This window comes from Lipotes vexillifer, unplaced genomic scaffold, assembly GCF_000442215.2.
Source record: "Lipotes vexillifer unplaced genomic scaffold, Lipotes_vexillifer_v1.1 scaffold444, whole genome shotgun sequence".
In the NCBI taxonomy this organism is placed as follows: Eukaryota; Metazoa; Chordata; class Mammalia; order Artiodactyla; family Lipotidae; genus Lipotes; species Lipotes vexillifer.
In genome coordinates, this window is record NW_006793488.1 from 2,554,265 (window position 1) to 2,575,567 (window position 21,303).

The 21,303-nt window shown below is 38.6% G+C and overlaps 1 protein-coding gene across 1 annotated transcript in view; it reads right to left on the bottom strand.

Annotated features, from left to right (window-relative positions):
* Positions 1-4,063: 4,063 nt before the first annotated feature.
* BLOC1S5 (biogenesis of lysosomal organelles complex 1 subunit 5) overlaps positions 4,064-21,303 on the bottom strand; it is a 40,384-nt gene continuing 23,144 nt past the window's right edge. The window contains 3 exon segments of the mRNA XM_007466411.1: positions 4,064-4,258; positions 14,790-14,848; positions 21,238-21,303. The exon segment at positions 21,238-21,303 is cut by the window's right edge and continues 1 nt beyond it. Coding sequence (XP_007466473.1) covers positions 4,064-4,258; positions 14,790-14,848; positions 21,238-21,303 — 320 coding nt within the window.

The following is a 21,303-nucleotide window of genomic DNA, read 5'->3' on the forward strand; positions in this document are numbered from 1 at the left end:
AATACATAAAAAACAAACACAAAAAATAAAGAAAATATTTTTAATCTCACAGTACAGTACCTTGAAAAAGTAGTACAGTACAACAGCTGGGATACTGGGGCTGGCATCGAGTGAACAGGCAAGAAGAGTTACTGACTGGAGGAGGGAGAGGAGGTGGGAGATGGTAGAGCTGAAGGATTGTCAGCAATAGGAGATGGAGGGCAAGCTGCAATTTCACTCATGCCTGACACTCTGATGGCACAGGTTCTGGTTCCTTGCTGGATTCAATTCTACCTACCCTCTTGTAAAAACGATCCAGTGATGTCCGGGTAGGAGCTCTTTTTTTTTTTTTGCTGTCACAGATGACACGGTAGCACTGGATCGCATTCTGAATGGCTGCTGCAACCCTCGTGTACCATTCTACGTTCGGGTCCTGTGCTCAAAAACTAACAGTGCCTCCTCAAATAAAGACAATCCCCTTGTCATTTCCTGTGTCGTGAATCTCTTCTGTTCTTCAGTTACTTCTTCTTCCTCTTGTCTCTCTTCATCCTTTCTCTGGGCCTCCAATTCTGTCAGGTCTTTATTAGTAAGCTCCTCGTGTTGCACAGCAAGGTGTTCAATGTATGAAAGACACGTGAACTAGCTTACGTGATTGGACAGGCAAATGCACGTTCGCATCTTTGAAAATTCGCAACTTGAAGGTTCATATGTAGTGGACTTACTGTATAAATAAATCCGAATATATTAGTAATTTCAACAAATGTAAAATGGATTAAAGTCTCCAGTTAAAAGATAATTAGATAGAAAGAAAAAATATCTGGTTACAGTTTTTAAGGGGCACATGAAAACATGATATAAAGGTCCAAGAGAAGAATAAAGAAATATATACCCTAAAAATTATTAACCAGCTGGTGTGGCCTGTATAAATCTCTTTTAGAAACAGATTTTAAAGCAATATAAACTGATACAAAAACATTACTAGAAACAGAGGCTGTGACTACAAATATAAGATTCAATTCTAAACTTGGAAGATAATTCTAAACTTGTATGTACCTAATAACAAAGCTTCAAAATATATGAAATAAAAACTGAAAGAATTACAGGGAGAAATCAGAAAATCCACTACAGTAGGAAATTTTAACACATATCGGAATCTGGAAGATCCAAGTAGAAGAAAAAAAGAACAGTAAAACAGAGACAATTTAACCAACACAATTAACAAGTTTGGTCTAATGAACACCCAACAGTTGGAAAATATGCATACTTTTAAGCACTAACACAACATTTACAAAAACTTAGCATATTTTAGGTCAGATGGCAATCTCAACAAATTTTAACATCTCAAGTCTTATATGAATCTATCCTTGGACCACAATCGAATAAAAGCATAAATCAATAATAAGAACAGAATTTAAAAATCTACATGGGGCTTCCCTGGTGGCGCAGTGGTTGAGAGTCCGCCTGCCGATGCAGGGGACGCGGGTTCGTGCCCCAGTCCGGGAAGATCCCACATGTCGCGGAGCAGCTAGGCCTGTGAGCCATGGCCGCTGAGCCTGTGCGTCCGGAGCCTGTGCTCCGCAACAGGAGAGGCCACAACAGTGAGAGGCCCGCGTATCACACACACAAAAAATCTACATGTTAGGAAATGGAAAAAAAATCCACATATATAAGTCAAAAAACAAATCATGATGAAAAATTAAAAATACTTAGAATTTAAAAACAAATATTTCTATAGCACCTTAAGTTGACAAACATTATTTCGTTTGATTGTTAGAAACTAATCCTGTGAGGCACACAGAATCCATATTCTCTCTTGCTTGACAGCACAACAGCAGAAATGCTGTATGTTATGTAACAACTAAAGCTACTTTTTATATATAAATAAAATACATATCAAAAGTGATTTAAAAACTGGGAAATATAAGTGGAAGTGTTCACTACTAAAAATATTAAAGGGAAAGAAAAGCAACCCTCTCTTTTAGAAGCTATACTGAACAGCTAAGAAAGTCACAAAGAAAGGGTTTAGTATCAATGTTTAAAGCTCAAAGAGTCCATTACATCATTTTGGTTTAAGAAGTCTCTTAGATCCTTCTATAGTATATACAAACTCATATGGTAAAGTATTTATTATTCATATGAGATGAACAAATACTGTCAGAAATCTCTGCACAAGTTGAGGAACCATTTCTGCTCACACAAAGTCCTGATCTCCTGGTTCCAGCATCTGTTCAATGGTGCATTGGCAATTAATGGCTCTCCCAAAACTGCCTATGGTACAAAAGGAATTTTCATTTAAGGTTCCCCTCCCTTTTCATGTGTGGGATATTTTGGGAAGTATGTTTTCTTTTTCCATCCACTGAAAGAGAATTAAGAAAATTCCAACATGCCTGAATGTCAGCAAGTGCTCTTTTTCGTCCAGGTACCAGAGGATGATGGATGAACCTGTCAAGCCTACAGTAGCGGACAGAGGGAGTTGGCAGAAGTTCAGTGTTACTGAAAGAAATCTCAAATACTTATTTCATCTCCTCTATTAACTTTAATCACATTTTCAACATGCAGCCAAGAATGAAGCTTTGACAGCAAGCCATAAATTTACACAAGCAAGCATTGTCACTTTTCTGCAGTAGCAACACTGAGATAACACAAGAGTTGAGTATTTTCTTTCTTGTGCCTTTCTTTACTGAAGAGCAATAAAAAAAAAAAAACCTGAAAGATTTATCCATACCACAAATTCATTTGACATAAATCTCTTGAAATTATTGCATTTAATTCTGCTTGGTTTATGGCAAATAAAAAATCAACTTAGTTCCTCAATTAGAATGGTAAATGCAGATTTTTAAAGATCACAGTGATGACAGAACTGGTACATGTTTCATCTTAATACACCTGCTTATGAGAACAGACGTTAAACACTAAAAAGGATTTACATTTAACATGGATCATTTGCCATGTGGGCAAATACTTCTGGTTTACTCAGAGCCAGAATCTTTATATGGTTCCAGAGGGACGCCTTGGCAGATTTTGCTGATTACTCATTAAACAGCTGAAACATGTATAGACATTATTTATCTTCCAAAGCTTACCCACAGCAAAACACACGTAAAAATGAGGTAAATCTATGGGCAAGATTATGGTTCTTGGAAAGGTTAAAAGTCAACTCTATTTTTAGTAAGCTTTTCCTTGTGAGCACATTTTAAAAGCTGAAAATATGAACTGCTGGAAGGCCACAAACTTAACAAGCATGTCTTGTCATCCAGTGAAACACGGCATTACACTGCCATGCAAAATCTGCAACTTCTCCCAACAGGCCAATTCAGAGACCAACGTGGCTCTCTTTGAAGAGCAGAGACAAAGTTTTGACTCTCTTCAATGTGGTCTCTGCTCCCAGGACAGTTGTTTCTCAGTACATTACTCATGGAATAACACTGTACACACTCCTCCACGAGCCAGGGAAGCTCTGACAGGCAGCCACCATATCGGCCTTCTGAGCCACAATAATAAAGTAACATTAACCCTACATAAGAATGAATTAAATTACTTTTCTAGGAAGTCTGTATTTACAGTTCTCCGAGATAATCAATGGAAACTAAGACCAATTCTCATTAACAAAGAGCATGTTTAGGGCTTCCCTGGTGGCGCAGTGGTTGAGAGTCCGCCTGCCGATGCAGGGGACGCGGTCTGCCCCGGTCCGGGAAGATCCCACATGCCGCGGAGCGGCTGGGCCCGTGAGCCATGGCCGCTGAGCCTGTGCGTCCGGAGCCTGTGCTCCGCAACGGGAGAGGCCACAACAGTGAGAGGCCCACGTACCGCAAAAAAAAAAAAGAAAAAAGAAAAAAAAAAAGAGCATGTTTATACCATTTTCCTCCTACTTCTCCCCATTTAGAGATTCAGGCAGATACAGGAAATTAAAACTGGGAAGATGTGGCATTCTTCTTCTAGGAAACAGCTAAGACTCCGGTGGCAGTTTCTTTTTTCGGCAGAAGAGTGACACTGAATACACTGCTAAACTTGAGGCAGAGGCTAAGCGGTTTGGTGGGAGCGGTTTCTGAGGGGAAGGCAATATTTTCTCATCAGTCTGTCACTGTTATGGTTCAAGTTCTCCAAAGGCTGGATATTTTGCCAGGCCCTTCTCCATCTCGGCGTATTGTTCTTTAAGCCTCTCCATGGCTGTTCTGTGCTCTTCGTCCACTTCAGCCTGTTTGCTGTGTTGTTCTTTCATGAAATCCTCCCACTGCATTATATGCTGTTTCTCACTAGCTATTAAATGGTCATTATGCATCTGAGAAAAGAAAATTTGAAAGTCATGGGACATTTTGCAGACAATTATTTTTCTATGCAGAGAGACAAAAATAACTGCCTCTTGATATTTTCTCACTACAGTGTAACAACCGGCTTATAAGTCACAGTGACAAAACTGCTTTATAGTTTTAATGTCCAACAAGAACATGACATATTAGAAACATCTAAGGCTTCTCTTACTATGCCCGAACATGGGCATTCACATTTCTGAAATTTCAAAAATGTCTAGTATTTTAAATGACAGAATCAAACACAATCCAGGTAAGTTTTCATACCTCTATTTCTCCACAAATTCCATTTAATCGCATGTAATTTACAAATTAAGTTTAAAGAATACATGCCAAAAGAACTGTTACTTTAAGAAATTAAAATGCATGTCTCACATAAAATATTTTTGGCCATATTAAAAGAATCACAGATTATTAATCACTGGAAGAGAACTCAAGAACTCTCTCTTGGTTCAGTTCCAAAACTTAAAGCAAATATACGGCAAAAGCATCTGTGTCAAAAATATCTAAGTTCATCTTGAGATGTCCCTTAATATTTCTATATGAGGACAAATTTTTTCTTTTGAGTAACACAACAATAAAGATGAAACAATATATAAATTAAAAGGCATAAATTTAATATAATTTAAGTTATTATCTTTGAATAGGTATTGGGTTGGCCAAAAAGTTCGTTTGGATTTTCCCGTAACATCTTACAGAAAAACCTGAACGAACCTTCTGGTCAACCCACAAAGAGCTAAATACAAAAAGACAGTATAAAAAAACTTTATCTCTCTGCCTCGGTATTCTACATGTGTGTCTAGAAGTTTTGCCACAGACTAAGTCCTGTTTAAAAAACAAGCACTGGGCTTCCCTGGTGGCGCAGTGCTTGAGAGTCCGCCTGCCGATGCAGGAGACGCGGGTTCGTGCCCCGTTTCGGGAAGATCCCACATGCCGCGGAGCGGCTGGGCCCGTGAGCCATGGCCACTGAGCCTGCGCGTCCGGAGCCTGTGCTCCGCAAATGGGAGAGGCCACGACAGTGAGAGGCCCGCATAACGCAAGAAAAAAAAAAAAAAAAAAAAAAAAAAAAACAAGCACTGTGACAGATGCAAACCATCAAAACCTACAAAGCACCAAAAGGCTTACTAATCCCAGAGCTCTAATGAAAACAGGAGGACACCTGGTTACTCAGAATACTGGTAACTCAGATGCTGAGAGAGCTATCAGGAAAAAGATGGAAGCCGTGTTTTCCCGCCACCCATAATGCCGTCCATTATCTTCTCTCTCATCTGGGCCACGATGAGAAGCAAGGTGGAGAAGCCATGGTGCTCTAAGTATCTATGAAAGGTGTATTTCTGCTAGTTGTTTTGTATATCTTATCTACTTCTGAGGTTACAGGATTCTCATTTTACAGATGAAGAAATTAAGGCTTAAGAACACTAAATTTAATTCTCCATGGTCACTGAGCTACTACATTGTAGACTCAAACTTAGGACTTGCTGACACCCAGACCTATGGCTTTTCTATCACGAAGTGCAAATCAGATCTTTCCAGGGAAGTTTTACATAGATGGCTAAACGTCTTCTGCAAGACAAAAAAAAACAAAACAAACACTACTGCAAGAGTTTTTTCGACCAATCTGATCTAAAGTTCCTCAGCACCAAGGTGAGAGGTTAGAAGTGAATCTGAAGTTTCAGTTACAGTGAAACATTCCCCTAAAATATGTCCCGCAGACCCATGTGATCTGAGCAGGCAGTACAGTGGTGGGGAGAGAGGGTTAGGATGGGGTTTGCTGATCCAGTAAGTTTGGGAAACAGGTTAAACAAAATTCAAAATATTTCTTCTTAACCTTTCAGCCTCATGGACGGTAATTCTTCAAAAGATGAATAAAACATGAAGAGTTCACTAAATTCTTTTCATGGAACTTTTACAAAACTATTTATTTTAAGAGAAAAGTCATAGAGAAGAGAAATGCAAATAAATTTCATCAAAATGATGCCTTGCTTTGGCTGAAAATTAATTTTTAATAAGTACAGAGGATACTAACCCTGCATGCTCAGAAGTTGTTTAACAGATTAGTCTTTTCTTTTTAATTGAAGCACTGTCATTAGCTTGGCTGACCCTGTGATCTGTGCCATGAGGCAACAGCCCAGGTTCGACTTCCCACCAGGCAGCACGTTGCCATACAAAACTCAACAGAGAAAAATGAAGATTTGGGAAGTGGATAAACCTGGCTTCAAATTCTGGTTCACCTGTTACCAGTTGCATGACTGGCCACATTAAATTTTAATTTTAAAATGAGGAAAAGAATATTTACATTCATAAATAAATCTGTATCATGTCAAGTTCCTAGCTCAGTGTCTACAGTGCTTAATAGAAGGTGAGCATTATTATACAGATATGAGCAATGCATCTAGAAGGCAGATCAAACCACTTTTTAATCCTCTTCAATTTAGGGTTTTAAATCTTTAATTTTAATAATCTGATTTTAGCAACAGATTTTTATAATTCAAACAATACAAGGCAACTCGAATAAAAGTAATAGTTCTCGCCACCCAATCCCATACTCAACTCAATCTTCCCGTGATTCCACCATTTACCATTTGGCTGTAAGACAAGACTTTAATTAAGACATTGCCAAAGACCACTTTCTCTGTTTTGTAGCTTCAGAATATTATTACCAAAGACATATATGTCCAAGTAGCTTTTTCATATGACACATATCACTGCTTGGCCTCCTAGTCCAGGTGAAAATAAGTTGAAGACTGACAATTCCCTAACCGAGTTGAAAATCTAGTCTTGCTTTCATATCAAGAAGTTCTGCAGACTTCTGGTTGCCAAGCGGGAAGGGGGTTAGGGGAAGGAATGATTGGGAGTGTGGGATTGGCAGATGCAAACGTGTGTGTGTGTGTGTGTGTGTGTGTGTGTGTGTGTGTGTGTGTGTGTTGGATAAATACCAAGGTCCTGTGTAGCCCAGGAAACTATATTCAATATGCTGTGAAACCACAGTGGAAAAGAATATGAAAAAGAATATATATATATGTATAACTGAATCACTTTGCTTAAGCAGAAATTAAACACAACACTGTAAATCAACTATACCTCAATAAAATTTTTTTAAAAAGGTCTGGGGCTTCCCTGGTGGCGCAGTGATTGAGAGTCCGCCTGCCGAGGCAGGGGACACGGGTTCGTGCCCTGGTCCGCGGAGCGGCTGGGCCCATGAGCCGTGGCCGCTGAGCCTGCGCGTCTGGAGCCTGTGCTCTGCAACGGGAGAGGCCACAATAGTGAGAGACCCGCGTACCGCAAAAAAATAAAAATAAATAAATAAAATAAAAAAGGTCTGGAAGCCACTCTACTTTATCTATCCTTTCTCAGTCTCCCACCTTTAATAACAATAACTGCTTTGAAATCTTGCATTTTCCACAATTAGTAAAGAAAAAAAGGGAGGGGTAGCTTGTATATTCCTGTACTGACAACACTGTAATCTTTACCTATAAACAAAAGTCAGCTACCAGAAAATAACATCTACCTGAAACTTAGTTGAAAACTTTATGGTAAGAACTTTAAGCGGTCAAAAAAAAACAAAACAAAACGCACACGCGTGCACGCACACGCACACACACACACACACAAACACACCAGCTCAAAATAACATAACACAAAGTCCATTTAAAAATACTGCAGTATTCATGAAAAACTCTTCTGATTCTGAATTTATTTGCTCTACCTTACACACAATTCTAACCAGGTTAGTTAACTCTTTTCCAAAGCTATACCATATTAAAAGTCAAATTAAAGAAAATGCTGATAAATGAGATAGAAAGAAATGATAGGCATCAGCCTTACAAAAAAGAAGACAGATACAGAAACTTAGCAACAGACAGTCTCTGAGGGCATTTGAAATAGAGAAACACTTTTTTCTCTCTAATTCCCTGAGGACATCACCATTTTCACCATAGCATAAAATTTTACATTCTCAGTAATTCCTAATTCATAAAGAAAATTAACCTGTGACATTTAATAAACTTTTTATGAAAACCAGAAAAGTGTGGAATATATTTTTAAAGATTTCCATCCGAAATAGTTAAGTGATAAAAGTACTATGCTTCAAGATGATAAAAATCTCAGCTTTGTGGTTGACCTGGCTATATGGAATGATTCGTGTTCTAAGACTTCTAGACACGTGAGGTTTTATTGTATAGAACAGCAGGAAAATCCCGAGTTAGCTATATCTCACATATCACCACCCAGGAGCAAGTTAAAAACTATTCTAAGCCAACAGGAGTGAAGGTTACCTCAGAGCATATCTATTCAAAATGTCAGGAAATACAGTCTGGGCAGCGGTAACCTCACGAGAACAGAACAACAAGGAGCTGAACTGCTCCTTGATCTGAAGCAACAAAGGCGCCACCTCCTCAAGAACCGAGCCCGTCCTAAGGGCAGTGCGCCTCCAGTTCACGCAGAGCAAGTTATAAACGCCAAAGATTTAGCCTAACAGGCCAATGAGTCTGTTTACAACTAAAAAGAACTCTCAGAAATAAGGAACAATCTTTTATAAACAGTGAGCTAACTGCAGGCCGTCATTGCCCGTGCACAGTAATTCGGCTTTTCATGTTCAATATAGGGGGCTCCACGTCAGACTTAGTCCGAAAGGATTCCTCTACAGTTGAAATGCGTTTGAAAAATAACGATCACATCTAACTATCGTTATGTGCAACAGATTCACACAAGACTAACAGAAGGAACACAACACAGTGATGGAACTACTTACCATTTAAAGCTTAAAATTACCTGTAATAGGTAATTACGGTTAGCAGTTAAATTTCTAGCAGCTACCAAAAGAGTACATACTAAATTATACGTTTAAAACTTGATATTCATGGTGATGGCAGTAATTAGGGTCTTTGGTGAGCAATTTGCAAAAATCTATCAAAATAGAAAGTATAAGTACTTGAGGCTCAGTAATTCCTCTATTAGCATTTTCCCTTAATTTTTATTACAGAAGTATCACAGATCTTAGAAACAAATTCAAGAAAATAAAGGGACAGTCCCCCCCAACACACACATACAAATCCTTTCCCTTGTTTCCTTTTTCCTAGTATTATTACTAGTTTGATGGGTACACTTACGCTTTTTCCTTTGTTCATACAAACCTATTTACTTAATTACAACAAAATGTAGTCATACAACACATGATGGTCTGCAGCTTTCTTTTTCCATAACGATACAATATGTACTAATGGCATACCAACAGCACGAGGGTGGAAGAGCTCTGCCCTGGGTGCAAGCAACAAGGGGGTGCAGTCTGAACAGAATTTAAACCAATGACACACACAACTGAAAGACTGGTTTTTATTACCACCAGGTGCTGGCAATACTGAGTAATGTCAGTGATAAAATACTCTTAACCCCCAAATCCTTCTTTGGTCTGAGTTCTAAACAATTATTGAGGTTACTGTTGAAGTTTAGTAATACATAAGTTTCAAATTAACACATTTTCATTTTTTATCCTTTAATAAACCTTGAAGTTAATTTAAAGGACTTCCAGTTAAAGAGCCAGTCCTGAACAAAGTGAGTCAGCTACACACGTTCATTTCCAAAAGTAAATTCCTAACAGTTCAGAATCATGTCAGTTTTCTTTAGATGCTCAGCCCCTCTAATCCCTGAATTACTAAATGTCCTTGCATTTAAAAAATGATCCAGGACTTCCCCAGTAGCACAGTGATTAAGAGTCCGCCTGCCAATGCAGACGACACGGGTTCAATCCCTGGTCTGGGAAGATCCCACATGCCAAGGAGCAACTAAGCCCGCGAGCCACAACTACTGAGCCCATGCGCCGCAACTACTGAAGCCAGCGCGCCTAGAGCTTGGCTCCACAACAAGAGAAGCAACCACATGAGAAGCCCACGCACTGCAATGAAGAGTAGCCCCCGCTCACTGCAACTAGAGAAAGCCCGCGCGCAGCAATGAAGACACGACAGTCAAAAAATAAATAAAATTTTAAAAAATAAAATAAAAAATGATCCAGCACAGCAACTGCAGAAATAAAACCTGAATTAGTTCAATTCTATCATTCTACATTACTTTTTTTTTTTTACTTAAATTCGTATGTTTCACTCTGTAGTTAAAATTTTTATACTGTGGACACATTGGGAGCCACTAAAATGGTTTCCAAAGAAATAAAGATAGTATTACAATTTCTAGAATTCATTGTGAAATGTGACTTTTATGAATCTCTTCCAGACTTATTCTTATGTTTAATACTTTCCCAAGTGACATATCTGTGTATTTTATCACAATAAAAATAATTCAAATCAAGTTTCAGAGGGTTCTTCCTAAATGAAATCAATTGCATACTCAAAGGAGTGGATACATTTGTTTTCCCAAGATAAAAAAGAAAATGCCAACTTTAAAAGAAAATAAAGAGAAAGTTTATTAATGAGCTATAACTGTGTACCAAAAATAATTAGCTGTAATAGTTTTTATCTCTTTCTACAACAGAAAGAAATAGTAGTAATAACCCAGCTTACTTATGTCCCACTGGAGATAAATTTGAAGAAAAGTCAATCCTGAAGGCAAACTGTGTCTAGGACCAGGTCTATAAATAAACTCATGGATACATAATAAAAACACACTTTTGCACGCATTAGTCTGTCGGTAATTCTCAGTGGGGGGTAATTTTGAGGTTCCTGTCCCCCAGGTTTTTGGTTATCACAACACAGGTTGTGGGGGGTGATACTGGCATCTAGTGGGTAGAGGCCAAGGATGCTGCTAAACATCCTACAACATGCAGGAAAGACTCCACAACGAAGATTTATCTGCTCCAAAACGCCAACAGCGCAGAGGTTGAAAAACCCTGGTCTAAGGGAAAACTCTGAATAAAGCAACTAATGTCTAAAAGGTTCTTTGGAACATCTGTCAGCAATACATGTGCCTTTAATTTTACATATGCCTTACACAGATAAATGAAAAAGTATTTACTTCAATAAGAAGTACCAGAATAACAACTGCCAGTAATTATTTAAAATATTTAGAATATTATGTATAGTCATCCCGTGGTATCCATGGGGTTTTGGTTCCAGGACTACCCTCCCCTCCCACTATGGATACCAAAATCCACGGATGCTCAAGTCCCTTATAAAAATGGTGTAGTATTTGCATATAACCTGTAAATCCTCCCATATACTTTAAATCATCTCTAGATTACTTATAATACCTAATACATATAAATGCTATATAAATACAGTGTAACTGCTTTGGAAACAGCTGCCAGCATGTGGCAAATTCAAGTTTTGCTTTTTGGAACCTTCTGGAATTTAAAAAATATACATTTTAAATATTTTGGTTGAATCCACGGATGCAGAACCAGCGGATGCAGAGGGCCAATTGTACTGATCCATTACCCTACATTTTCAAGCTCTATCAAGAAAAAATTATAAACCATGCTATCTCATTGCTCTCATAAAAAAAAAAAATCATAGAGGGAAAACTAAATTTAATAAATATTTGTGGATAAGATGAATCAAAGGATTCATGTTTACTTTATTATTATCTCTAGTCTGGATGAACAGAACTTCAATAGTTGATGCCTGTGCATGAACCTAAGTTTAAACCAGTGACAGATATTAATCAGCTCATCATCTGCCTTTGACAGCTTATTTAAGTCAGTGAATTTTATAAGCCAATTGTATTTTCATTTCACTACTCTTACTGCTAGTGCCCAATATGCAACTTGTATTAGTTACCAGTTTTTAAGACATATGTCAAATAACTGGGGAATGTGCATTTATTGTTCTTCTGAATGTACTTTTAGATATCAATTGTGGGAAATATGACTTGGATGAATGACGTTTATCATAACTTACTTCTCACAGAATTCCACAAATTGTCTTGACATAAAAGAATGATTAATAGCAATAGTTTATTTTATTCCATTACTACTCCCATCTTTCTTTGTTCTGAGAGCCATTCAAATATACAAAATGTAGCCAACAGAATAACCGAGGCAACAATTAACATTAGATTGTAAAATGCAGCTAGAGGTCAATTTTGCTTTGTACATATTTGCTAGATGAGAAATTAAACTTTACCTCTCTGTCATATATATGTAGTCTGAAACTTCTGCCACACGAATTTTTGGCAAAATCAGATATGGCACTTAAAAAAAAAAGAAAGACCTTAAGGATCCATATTTCAAATGTTCTGCTAACTAGATAAGCACTAATAAAAGAAATAAAGGCTACATTTCAATATATTCTAAAATACTGATTTTTAATGTGTATTCCATTAAAAAAAAGTGCAATAACATTCTCTGAGATAGTACCTGGAAGAAATATATTTAAGACCAAAATACCCCAAGGGATTTATTATTTCTTTGAGGCCATTTTTTTTTAAACCAAGGGACAGTATCTTTCAATTTAGAAAATCAAGTGCTTCACCAACCCTACAGACCACAGCAGGGCTCTTAACCAGAGTGATTGCCTGCATCTTAAACAAAGGATCGAGGTGGTGGGGGAAAAAAAGCCACCCGACATTTGGAAAGTAAAGCTATTTCACATAAATTATATAACACAATATATCATGTAAGTAGAACATCAATCTATCAGGTAAGTAAAACAAGTATTTGCTTTGAAGCTCAAGGACTTGTCCAAGGGCATACAGTTAGCTAATAAAGGCAAGTACCAGAAATAGAAGACACCAGGTATTTTTTACCCAATCTGGTAATTTTCCTACTTACAGTTAATACACGAAAAAAGTTCAAAGTGACAAGAGGAACCATCTATCCCAATTATAATTTAATGTTAGGTTAGCTCTGCTTAAGAATGATAGGGATTGCCATTTTATCAGAATCATAACTGCCCTGAGAATGTCTTAGAAATAAAGACCAATATCATGTGAGTGCATATTCACGTAAAAAACACCCCTTTTTCTATTTTATTTTGAAAGCTAAGAGAACTGCCTAAGTTACAGCCAGTAACAGCCAGCACAGCCAGTGTTCTATCAGAAAAAGTCTTTCTGATTCTCAAACACAGGAATGTTCCTGGTGCTTCCACAACAAATTGCTTAACATTGAATGCTTGATTCTCTACATTCTTCTCTGGAAGCATCCATCTAGACAGTCTACCTACCAGCTCTGTGAGACCACCGACTTCTCCCATCTTTTGCCTTTGCTTCCACTATATCCCTTATCCTACAGTATCTTTCTTCCCATCTTCTATCACTCGAATTCCTACTCACTGATCAAGGTTGGGCTCGGATGCCACTATCTTCCTAGTAAATTATAATTTTTGCCACGATGGTGCAAAGTTCTTTGTAACTATCACAGCCCTTACTTTATCCTACATTATATTAGCGTTAGTGGTTTGGGACTTCTAGACTTTTAGCTCCTACATGTATGAACTGCCTTAAACTTAAATTAAAATCTTTCATCCCCAGTGGCACCTAGCCAAGTAGAGACTAAAAATATATCTGCTGTCCAGCTGGGCATGGCGCACTGAAGCCCCCATGGCTGTCCCCACTGTGCTCTCCGGACACTGTGCAAGCACTACACCCCAACACCAACTCCCCTGCCCACGGCTCTGCCCTGCCATGTTATCAGTGTTCTCGCAACAGCCCTGCTTCCCAACCTGGCCTGCTGGGATCCTGTTCCTCTCGGGCAGCCTTCCCACCTGGCTTAACTGTCTTTTCAGTAAGGCTTGATTCATCAGATTGTTGAATTTTTAAATTTATATCAACATTAAGAGTTGAGCAAAGGGTGGAGAAATTTAAACTCAGCCACAAGGTCCGTATTGTTTTTTTTACAGTGCCAGATCGGTGCCATTATTATGGATAAACCACACATTAAGGACAAATGGAGAGAGTAACACTTGTTGATATGAACACACAAAAAGGCATTATTTTCAGAGTGACTCAACATTTCTTAACAAGTGTATCCCCACTAGTTTAGAACAATAAAGTTATAAAAATACTTCATGAAAACTGTAAGTTAAAACACCAAATTATTACAGGAACTTAAATTCTTGTGCTGTTTTTCCACATCTGAATTTAGTTAAGATATAATTCAAATAAGCAAAGCACTACCCAGCAAGTGATTCACACACTCTTATGACTATTCATTAAAGAACCCATCCACAGGCATGAATGCCTCCTTTTCTAGAAGAAATATACATAATATACTCAAGGCCTCAGGCCTGAAGATTTATATTTCCAACCTGGTGGGTATTTTTTGTTCCATGTAAAAGTCCTATTCTTTCTCCTCTAAGAGACAAATACCACTTTCAGGGAAAAGTTGAAAAGGAGAAAAAGAGGTCTGCAATTTCAATTATAAAAATACAGATCGTGCAATTATGTGACCATACCTCCTCAACACACCTTCAATGAATTAGCCATTTTTTAATCGTTTAAAATCACCGCATAAGAGAAAACAAATTCAGAGAACTTTTTAAAATCAAAAGCAACTGCTAATGATATGATAATAAAAGCCCTAGAGTTACAGCCTCCATTACCCAAATGGTCCACTTTTACCTTGTTTCGCTCCTGTTCCCTCTGCTGGAGTCTACAGACCGAGTCCGTAGCTGCTTGCACTGAAATAAAACAGAGAGTGGGTTTTCAATCAGCAGCCCTTGTTCAAGGAGAAACTTACCTGGATTAAAACAAAAACAAAAACAAAAAACAACACTTGGACTGTTTTAGATCTCAAGAAGCTATGCAAAAAAAGCTGGTATTATTTTGGTCATGGTAGGGTGGCTAAAAGGGGAAAAAAAAGTATTCAGGATGTCATAATGAGAACCACTATCATTTGTGAGCTTTGAGCTGCAAGCCAAGGGCATTCAGTACTAATTCCAATGACAAGTTGTCATCAATGACCTCAGAATTCTCTAAAAAGATATAAAACACCTGATAAATGTATCATTCTATTCTGATGTACGTAGGTTTTACAGAGTCCCTCTGATTCATTAACTTTCCCTGCCTCTTCCTCACTGGTACCCCTGCTCTCTTGCAGGCAGGACTTGATACCCAGAATGCTTCGACGACTTTCTACTATTCTTCTCACCTCTTCTAATTCATCCTGGCTGCCACTGCCAGATTCAGGTTTCCCTGGACTGCTTTCTTTTGAGTCATTTCCCTTTTGTAATGACTTAAAATTGCTAGTAATAATTATTGTAGTTATTTGCTGAGTATTTCTATGTGCCAAGAAGTGTGCTAAGTACTTTCCATGTATTACTCCTCTTAATTCCACTTTCCTACTAGGTGAGGATCACTATCCCATTTTACAGATTTTTGTCATCTGTAAAAAACTGAGGCACAAACGCAGTGAAACATCACTCAAGGAGGTAATATGACTAACAGGCACAGAAAGCAGGACTTAAAATCAGACCCCTGACCCTAAGACTCGGCTCTTACCTTCAGGGCTCTACCTCTCTTACAATCTCAACAATGAAACTGGTTTTAATCCATCAGTTGTTCAAGCCTCTTCCTTTACCGGATCTGTTTTATTTCTGTACACAAACCTTTTCACTTACTCCGCTGGTTGGTGTGTGGGCTAAGAGTCAGCCTTCCTCAGTCAAAGCTTGAGTTGAACTTTAGTTACGTGTGTGACTGCCCTTGGGCTTGTGTGCTTGCTCGTTCATGCAGCCGTCTGTCAGGTATTTATTGAGCGTTTGCTATGTGCCAGGTGCTACTGCTGCTGCTCCAAATCGCTCAGAACCTTAGTTCCTCATTTGTAAAATGAACATAACAACTAATAAGACGGCTTCGGAATGGACATGAGAAAAGGATGAGATAATGCAGTAGATAGTATGCTTAAAAATAATTGAAAGGGGCTTCCCTGGTGGCGCAGTGGTTGGGAGCCCGCCTGCCGATGCAGGGGACATGGGTTCATGCCCCGGTCCGGGAGGATCCCACATGCCGCGGAGCGGCTGGGCCCGTGAGCCATGGCCGCTGAGCCTGCGCGTCCGGAGCCTGTGCTCCGCAGCAGGAGAGGCCGCAACAGTGAGAGGCCTGCGTACCGCAAAAAAACAAAAAAAAATAATTGAAAGATTAATAATAAAAGCCACTCAGAGCAGTTCTTCACACATGGTAAGCAGTCAAGAAATGTTACTGTTGCTATTATTCTATGTACTGTCCTCTCCCTACTGAAAGTGCTTTCCTTATTCCTTTCTTCTAATTAAAATGTTTACATGTTTCAAAAGCCAAGTTCAAGGTTTAGTGCCTTCATAAAGCCCTCCAGTTGAATCCTTTTCCTATAAGGATTTTCTCTTATTTGAAATTCCTTAACCAGGTATGTGTATATACTACCACTTTATCTTGCATTTGCTTAAACAATTCTACCCAGTTGTTTCACAATTACGCCTTTCTACCCCACTCAACCCAGCCCCAAGTTCAAAGTTCCATACAGGGCAGGGGCTGTGACTTCTCTTTCAGAAAAATGTTAGGCCCCTCCCTGAGAGAGTATGGCAAAGGGGAGGGTTCAGCTTTTAAAAAGTCATGTTTTTATCAGTAACCATTCATTTTAGTCACATCAAAGATAACACTTTAGTACTAAAAATTAAGGTTCCCAATCACTGTTTGTTCTAATAGAAAAGTTGAAAACACAACAAAGTAGGAGTTGATTAGCTCTGCCTTCTTTCTGTGGTATATTAATATTACATCATCTCTCCCCAGTGGTGGTTCTAACATTTCCTGTACTTTTTTTTTTCTTGGCTCTGAACATAACTCTTAAAAAACCCATTTTGTGGTCTTTGGGTGCTTCATCATTTTCAGATCATTCTGGGCTTCATCTAAAAGAATTACAGGACTATGACATTTACATGTTGTCATTTGTTATATACTTTAAAATTTTAATTAGAACACATCGGACAAAGGCACACTTTAGCTCCTTATCAGGATTATCTTTGTACTTAGAATATCCATTTTTAGAAATTTCAGGCCCTGAAATTTTTCATTCTTTATCCACATGATAAAAAAGGTTTGCTTTCTGAATTTAATGAAATCTGCTCTTCTAAAATCTAAGAAAATCACCTAACTACCCTTTCTTCCCCTTTCTTCCCAAGTAGAGACTCCAAGAGGAAAAGGGCCATTTATCTAACCCTATCACTTCTACACCACATATTGGTCATTCCTGACTCAGTAGGAAGACTCAGACTTCCCCTGCTGTCTCAGTGTCCCAGGAGGCTATACTGACTTTAAGGAGTTAGGAATTCATCAAATTATTTTCTCTAAACCAAAAGATTACTTGAGGAGATTAGCACCACACACAGTAATTGTGACATGCAACAGCTAACAGTGTCCCTGTGTCCTCACATAAAAGAGAAACAAATTCATTGTGTCACAGTGTGTATGTGTAAACCGCAAATACACACCTAAGAAAGTAGCTCTGGTTTGGTATTAGAAGATGTTGGCTGAATTCTCATTCATTCATTTCAATGAACAAATTGTGTGTACAGACGGAAAAGATGTCCCAGAACCAAGCCGTAGGGCACCCCAATGTCAAAAGTCAAGGAGAGAAGTGGAAACTAACAAAGCAAACTGAGAAGGAGGAGCCTGTGCTGTAGGAGAAAATCCAGGAGAAAAGGAAGACTCTCCTTATGACCTCTTCTGCAGAAGCGTCATTCTGAAGTTCAAAGAGCTTGAGCTCTGGCAGCAGAAGCACTAACTCTGCATGGCGGTTCCTCCAACTATTAGGGAGAACCATGGATGTTAAAATGTTAAAACACTTTCAGTTTCCTCAACTATAAATGTGTTGGGACGAGGGTGATAAATATTTACTTTACACAGTTAAGATGGTCAATGAGGAAAATACAGGTAAAAAAATCTAGTCAAGTGCTATTAAAAATTAGTATTTTAAGTCATAATGAGTTCTTAAAGTTTTCTAGCTACAGGGAGAGTGAAGCAAAATCAGACAAACTTAGCCCCCTAAGTACCTTATAAAATAAATTAACAGTTTTTTAAAAAGGTAAAAAAAAATCCATCATTTACTGAACAACGAGGAATTATATAATTATATTTAAACTCTGAAAAAGTGGTGGCCAAGGACTTGCCTGGTGGTGCAGTGGTTAAGAATCCACCTGCCAATGCAGAGGACACGAGTTCCAGCCCTGATCTGGGAAGATCCCACATGCCGTGGAGCAACTAAGCTCGTGCGCCACAACTACTGAGCCTGTGAGCCACAACTACTGAAGCCCCGCGCGCCTAGAGCCCGTACTCCACAACAAAACGCCACCGAAATGAGAAGCCTGTGCACCACAACGAAGAGTAGCCCCCGCTTGCCGCACCTAGAGAAAGCCCGCACACAGCAACGATGACCCAACGCAGCCAAAAATAAATAAATAAATAAATTTATTTAAAAAAAGTGGTGGCCAAGAATAGGAACACAGAGTCTATAAAGAACTGAGACTCTTCACCTCACCATAACCACTCCAACCAAACAAAAATGAGAAAAAGAAAATGGACTTGGACTTCCCTGGTGGTCCAGAGGTAAAGAATCTGCCTTCCAGGGCTTCCCTGGTGGCGCAGTGGTTGAGAGACCGCCTGCTGATGCAGGGGATGAGGGTTCGTGCCCCGGTCCGGGAAGATCCCACATGCCGCGGAGCAGCTGGGCCCGTAAGCCATGGCCGCTGAGCCTACGGGTCCGGAGCCTGTGCTTCACAACGGGAGAGGCGACAACAGTGAGAGGCCCGCGTACCGCCAAAAAAAAAAAAAAAAAAAAAAGATGTCGGGAATGATATTCACCAAAGTTAAAAAGCAATGGTTATCTTGAGGCAATTAAAGTGATTTCTTGCTTCTTTTTCTTTCTTATTTTCTTCTTTATTTCTACTTTCTTATTACTTAGGCATATATCCTTTTGTTTAAATAATAAAAAATAAAGTCACTGCTCTTCAAACTTGGTTAATTTGAATGAGGAATAACCTAAATAAAGGCTTTCTGTCCTTCTTAGCCTCTAAAATCAAAGGCTGGGTCCTCAATGTTAAGCAGGATATTGAGACAACAAACATGGTGAAGTTTATGAGTCTATGAAATAAATAATAAGTAGAACATAGACACTAGGATGAGAAAAACGTACTATACGGGTTACTCTTATGTACCCTCCTAGAGCTCTCACTTACTTTTTGTGTTTTTTAAGGAACCACAGGTGAGTTTTGGTTCTGAAGCCTCTGCTCATCCAATGCTAAGACATTCAGCTAGGATTCTGTAACCGTCTCCATCCAAACAAGCCAAGACGTCCCCCCCTTAATGCTCCACAGTTGCTCAGTTTTGTACACAACGATCGACCAATAGCTTAAGATCCACACCACCAAGTTCTAAGATTCTCAGCTGACCACACTCCCAGCTCAGCCCTCAAACATGCAGAGAAGAGATAAATGAGACAGATCTACTAACAGGCACAAAACAAAACTCAACTGTCACTAACCTTGTAAAGTATTAGTTAGATCAGAGTATACTGCCTAGATAAACTCACTTTTATAAGCAAGCCAGCGCCATGGCTCAAAATGTAAAGTTTTTAAACATGAAATCCTGCAGGAACAACAGCTGGGCCCAGACCAATTTTTAAAACTACATTGGCTCTAAAAGCAGATAATTATCTCCATTATCCCCGTTAGGCTCATGATAATAGCTACAAAGAAATACTTAGGCTGGAGCCTACTGAGGAAGCCATTACTGCTTCTAGCAACAAAATTAACTCCAAAGCCACCGCATGTCTCTAATGCTAACAATAAGGTAGTCCTCAGAGGTTAAAACTTTCATTATTACTTCACATTCTGTGTGCTTTAATTCTTTCTTTTAGCAGAATACATTTACAGTCTGGATTCCGTTACCTGTAAAACTTTTCTATTTCATTGTGAAGACTATACTTTTAGCATGAGCCCTCACGTCAGAAATAGTTTTGGCCAAGAACGAAACAAGTCAAAACAACCATTCAGTTTTCTTTTTCTTACTAAGTTTTATCCAATATCTTTTTATATACTCAAAGTGTGTACAAGGAAAGTTATAAGTACATCTCAAAAGTAAACATAAGCATTCTTATCAATAATAATTTGAGTTTTACTTTTACTCTAATGACTAGAAAGCTTTTCAAGGTTAAGGAAGTGATGGTATGAACGAACAAGAGTGTGTTTGCAGTTACCATGCAAAGCCTGAAGTCAATTTTAGACTCTCTGCTCTTCTACTCAAAGAAACCAAATGTGATTGTGAGAGGTCTGTCCTCTCCAAGCTCCTCTGAGCATCAGAGGACCCAGGCTAACCTGGACTTGCACACATACTCTTACTTAACTCAGTCATTAACCAAGCCCCCCTGCTACCTTCCCTCACAGGACATTACATTACCCTCCAGTTTTGCTATTTTCTCCCCAGAAAGATACTGTTTCATGTTGCCCTCCATCGTTATCTACCAGCATCATTTGTCCTTGGACAAACTGAACAGTGTCAATATGGATCCGAGAAGCCCTGAGTTTCTGATACACCTCTAATTTTAAACTCAGTTACTAATAAAACTCCTTTTATTTTATAGTGTAATATGCTTAATAAATATCCTTCTAAGCAAACATCTCTCCACGTTAAAATATTTTGTTTAATGAAAAAAGTGATAAAACACAAACTTTTTGACAGTTTTTTTTTTTTTTTTTTTTTAGTTAAAAACTCTAGTATCCTGTTTGAAAAAGAAGCTTCATTTCATATCCTAATTACTGGTCATCAAACCTTTTCGTATGAATAAGTTTTTTTTAAGGTAAAAAATGTTTTGATTGTCTTACAGCCTAGAAGGATTATCCTGTGCACCCATCTTGCTTTGGAGATTAATGCTCTTAGCATCAAGGGCAACACACACTAACTGCTAGATAAGCACTTTATCTGTGACTTCCCTCTCCTGGCTCCCACTTAAGAATTCTCTCTCCATCTCTCAGCAAATACTCAAGGACATCCATTTTGGCAGAGCATGCATCTGAAATAAAGCAATATAAAAAAATCTCTGGCTTACATCTCTGGAGAACTTGGTTTAAGTTGTCTTGCATTGTTTCCCTACTCGTGGGAAGAGTATGTTCAT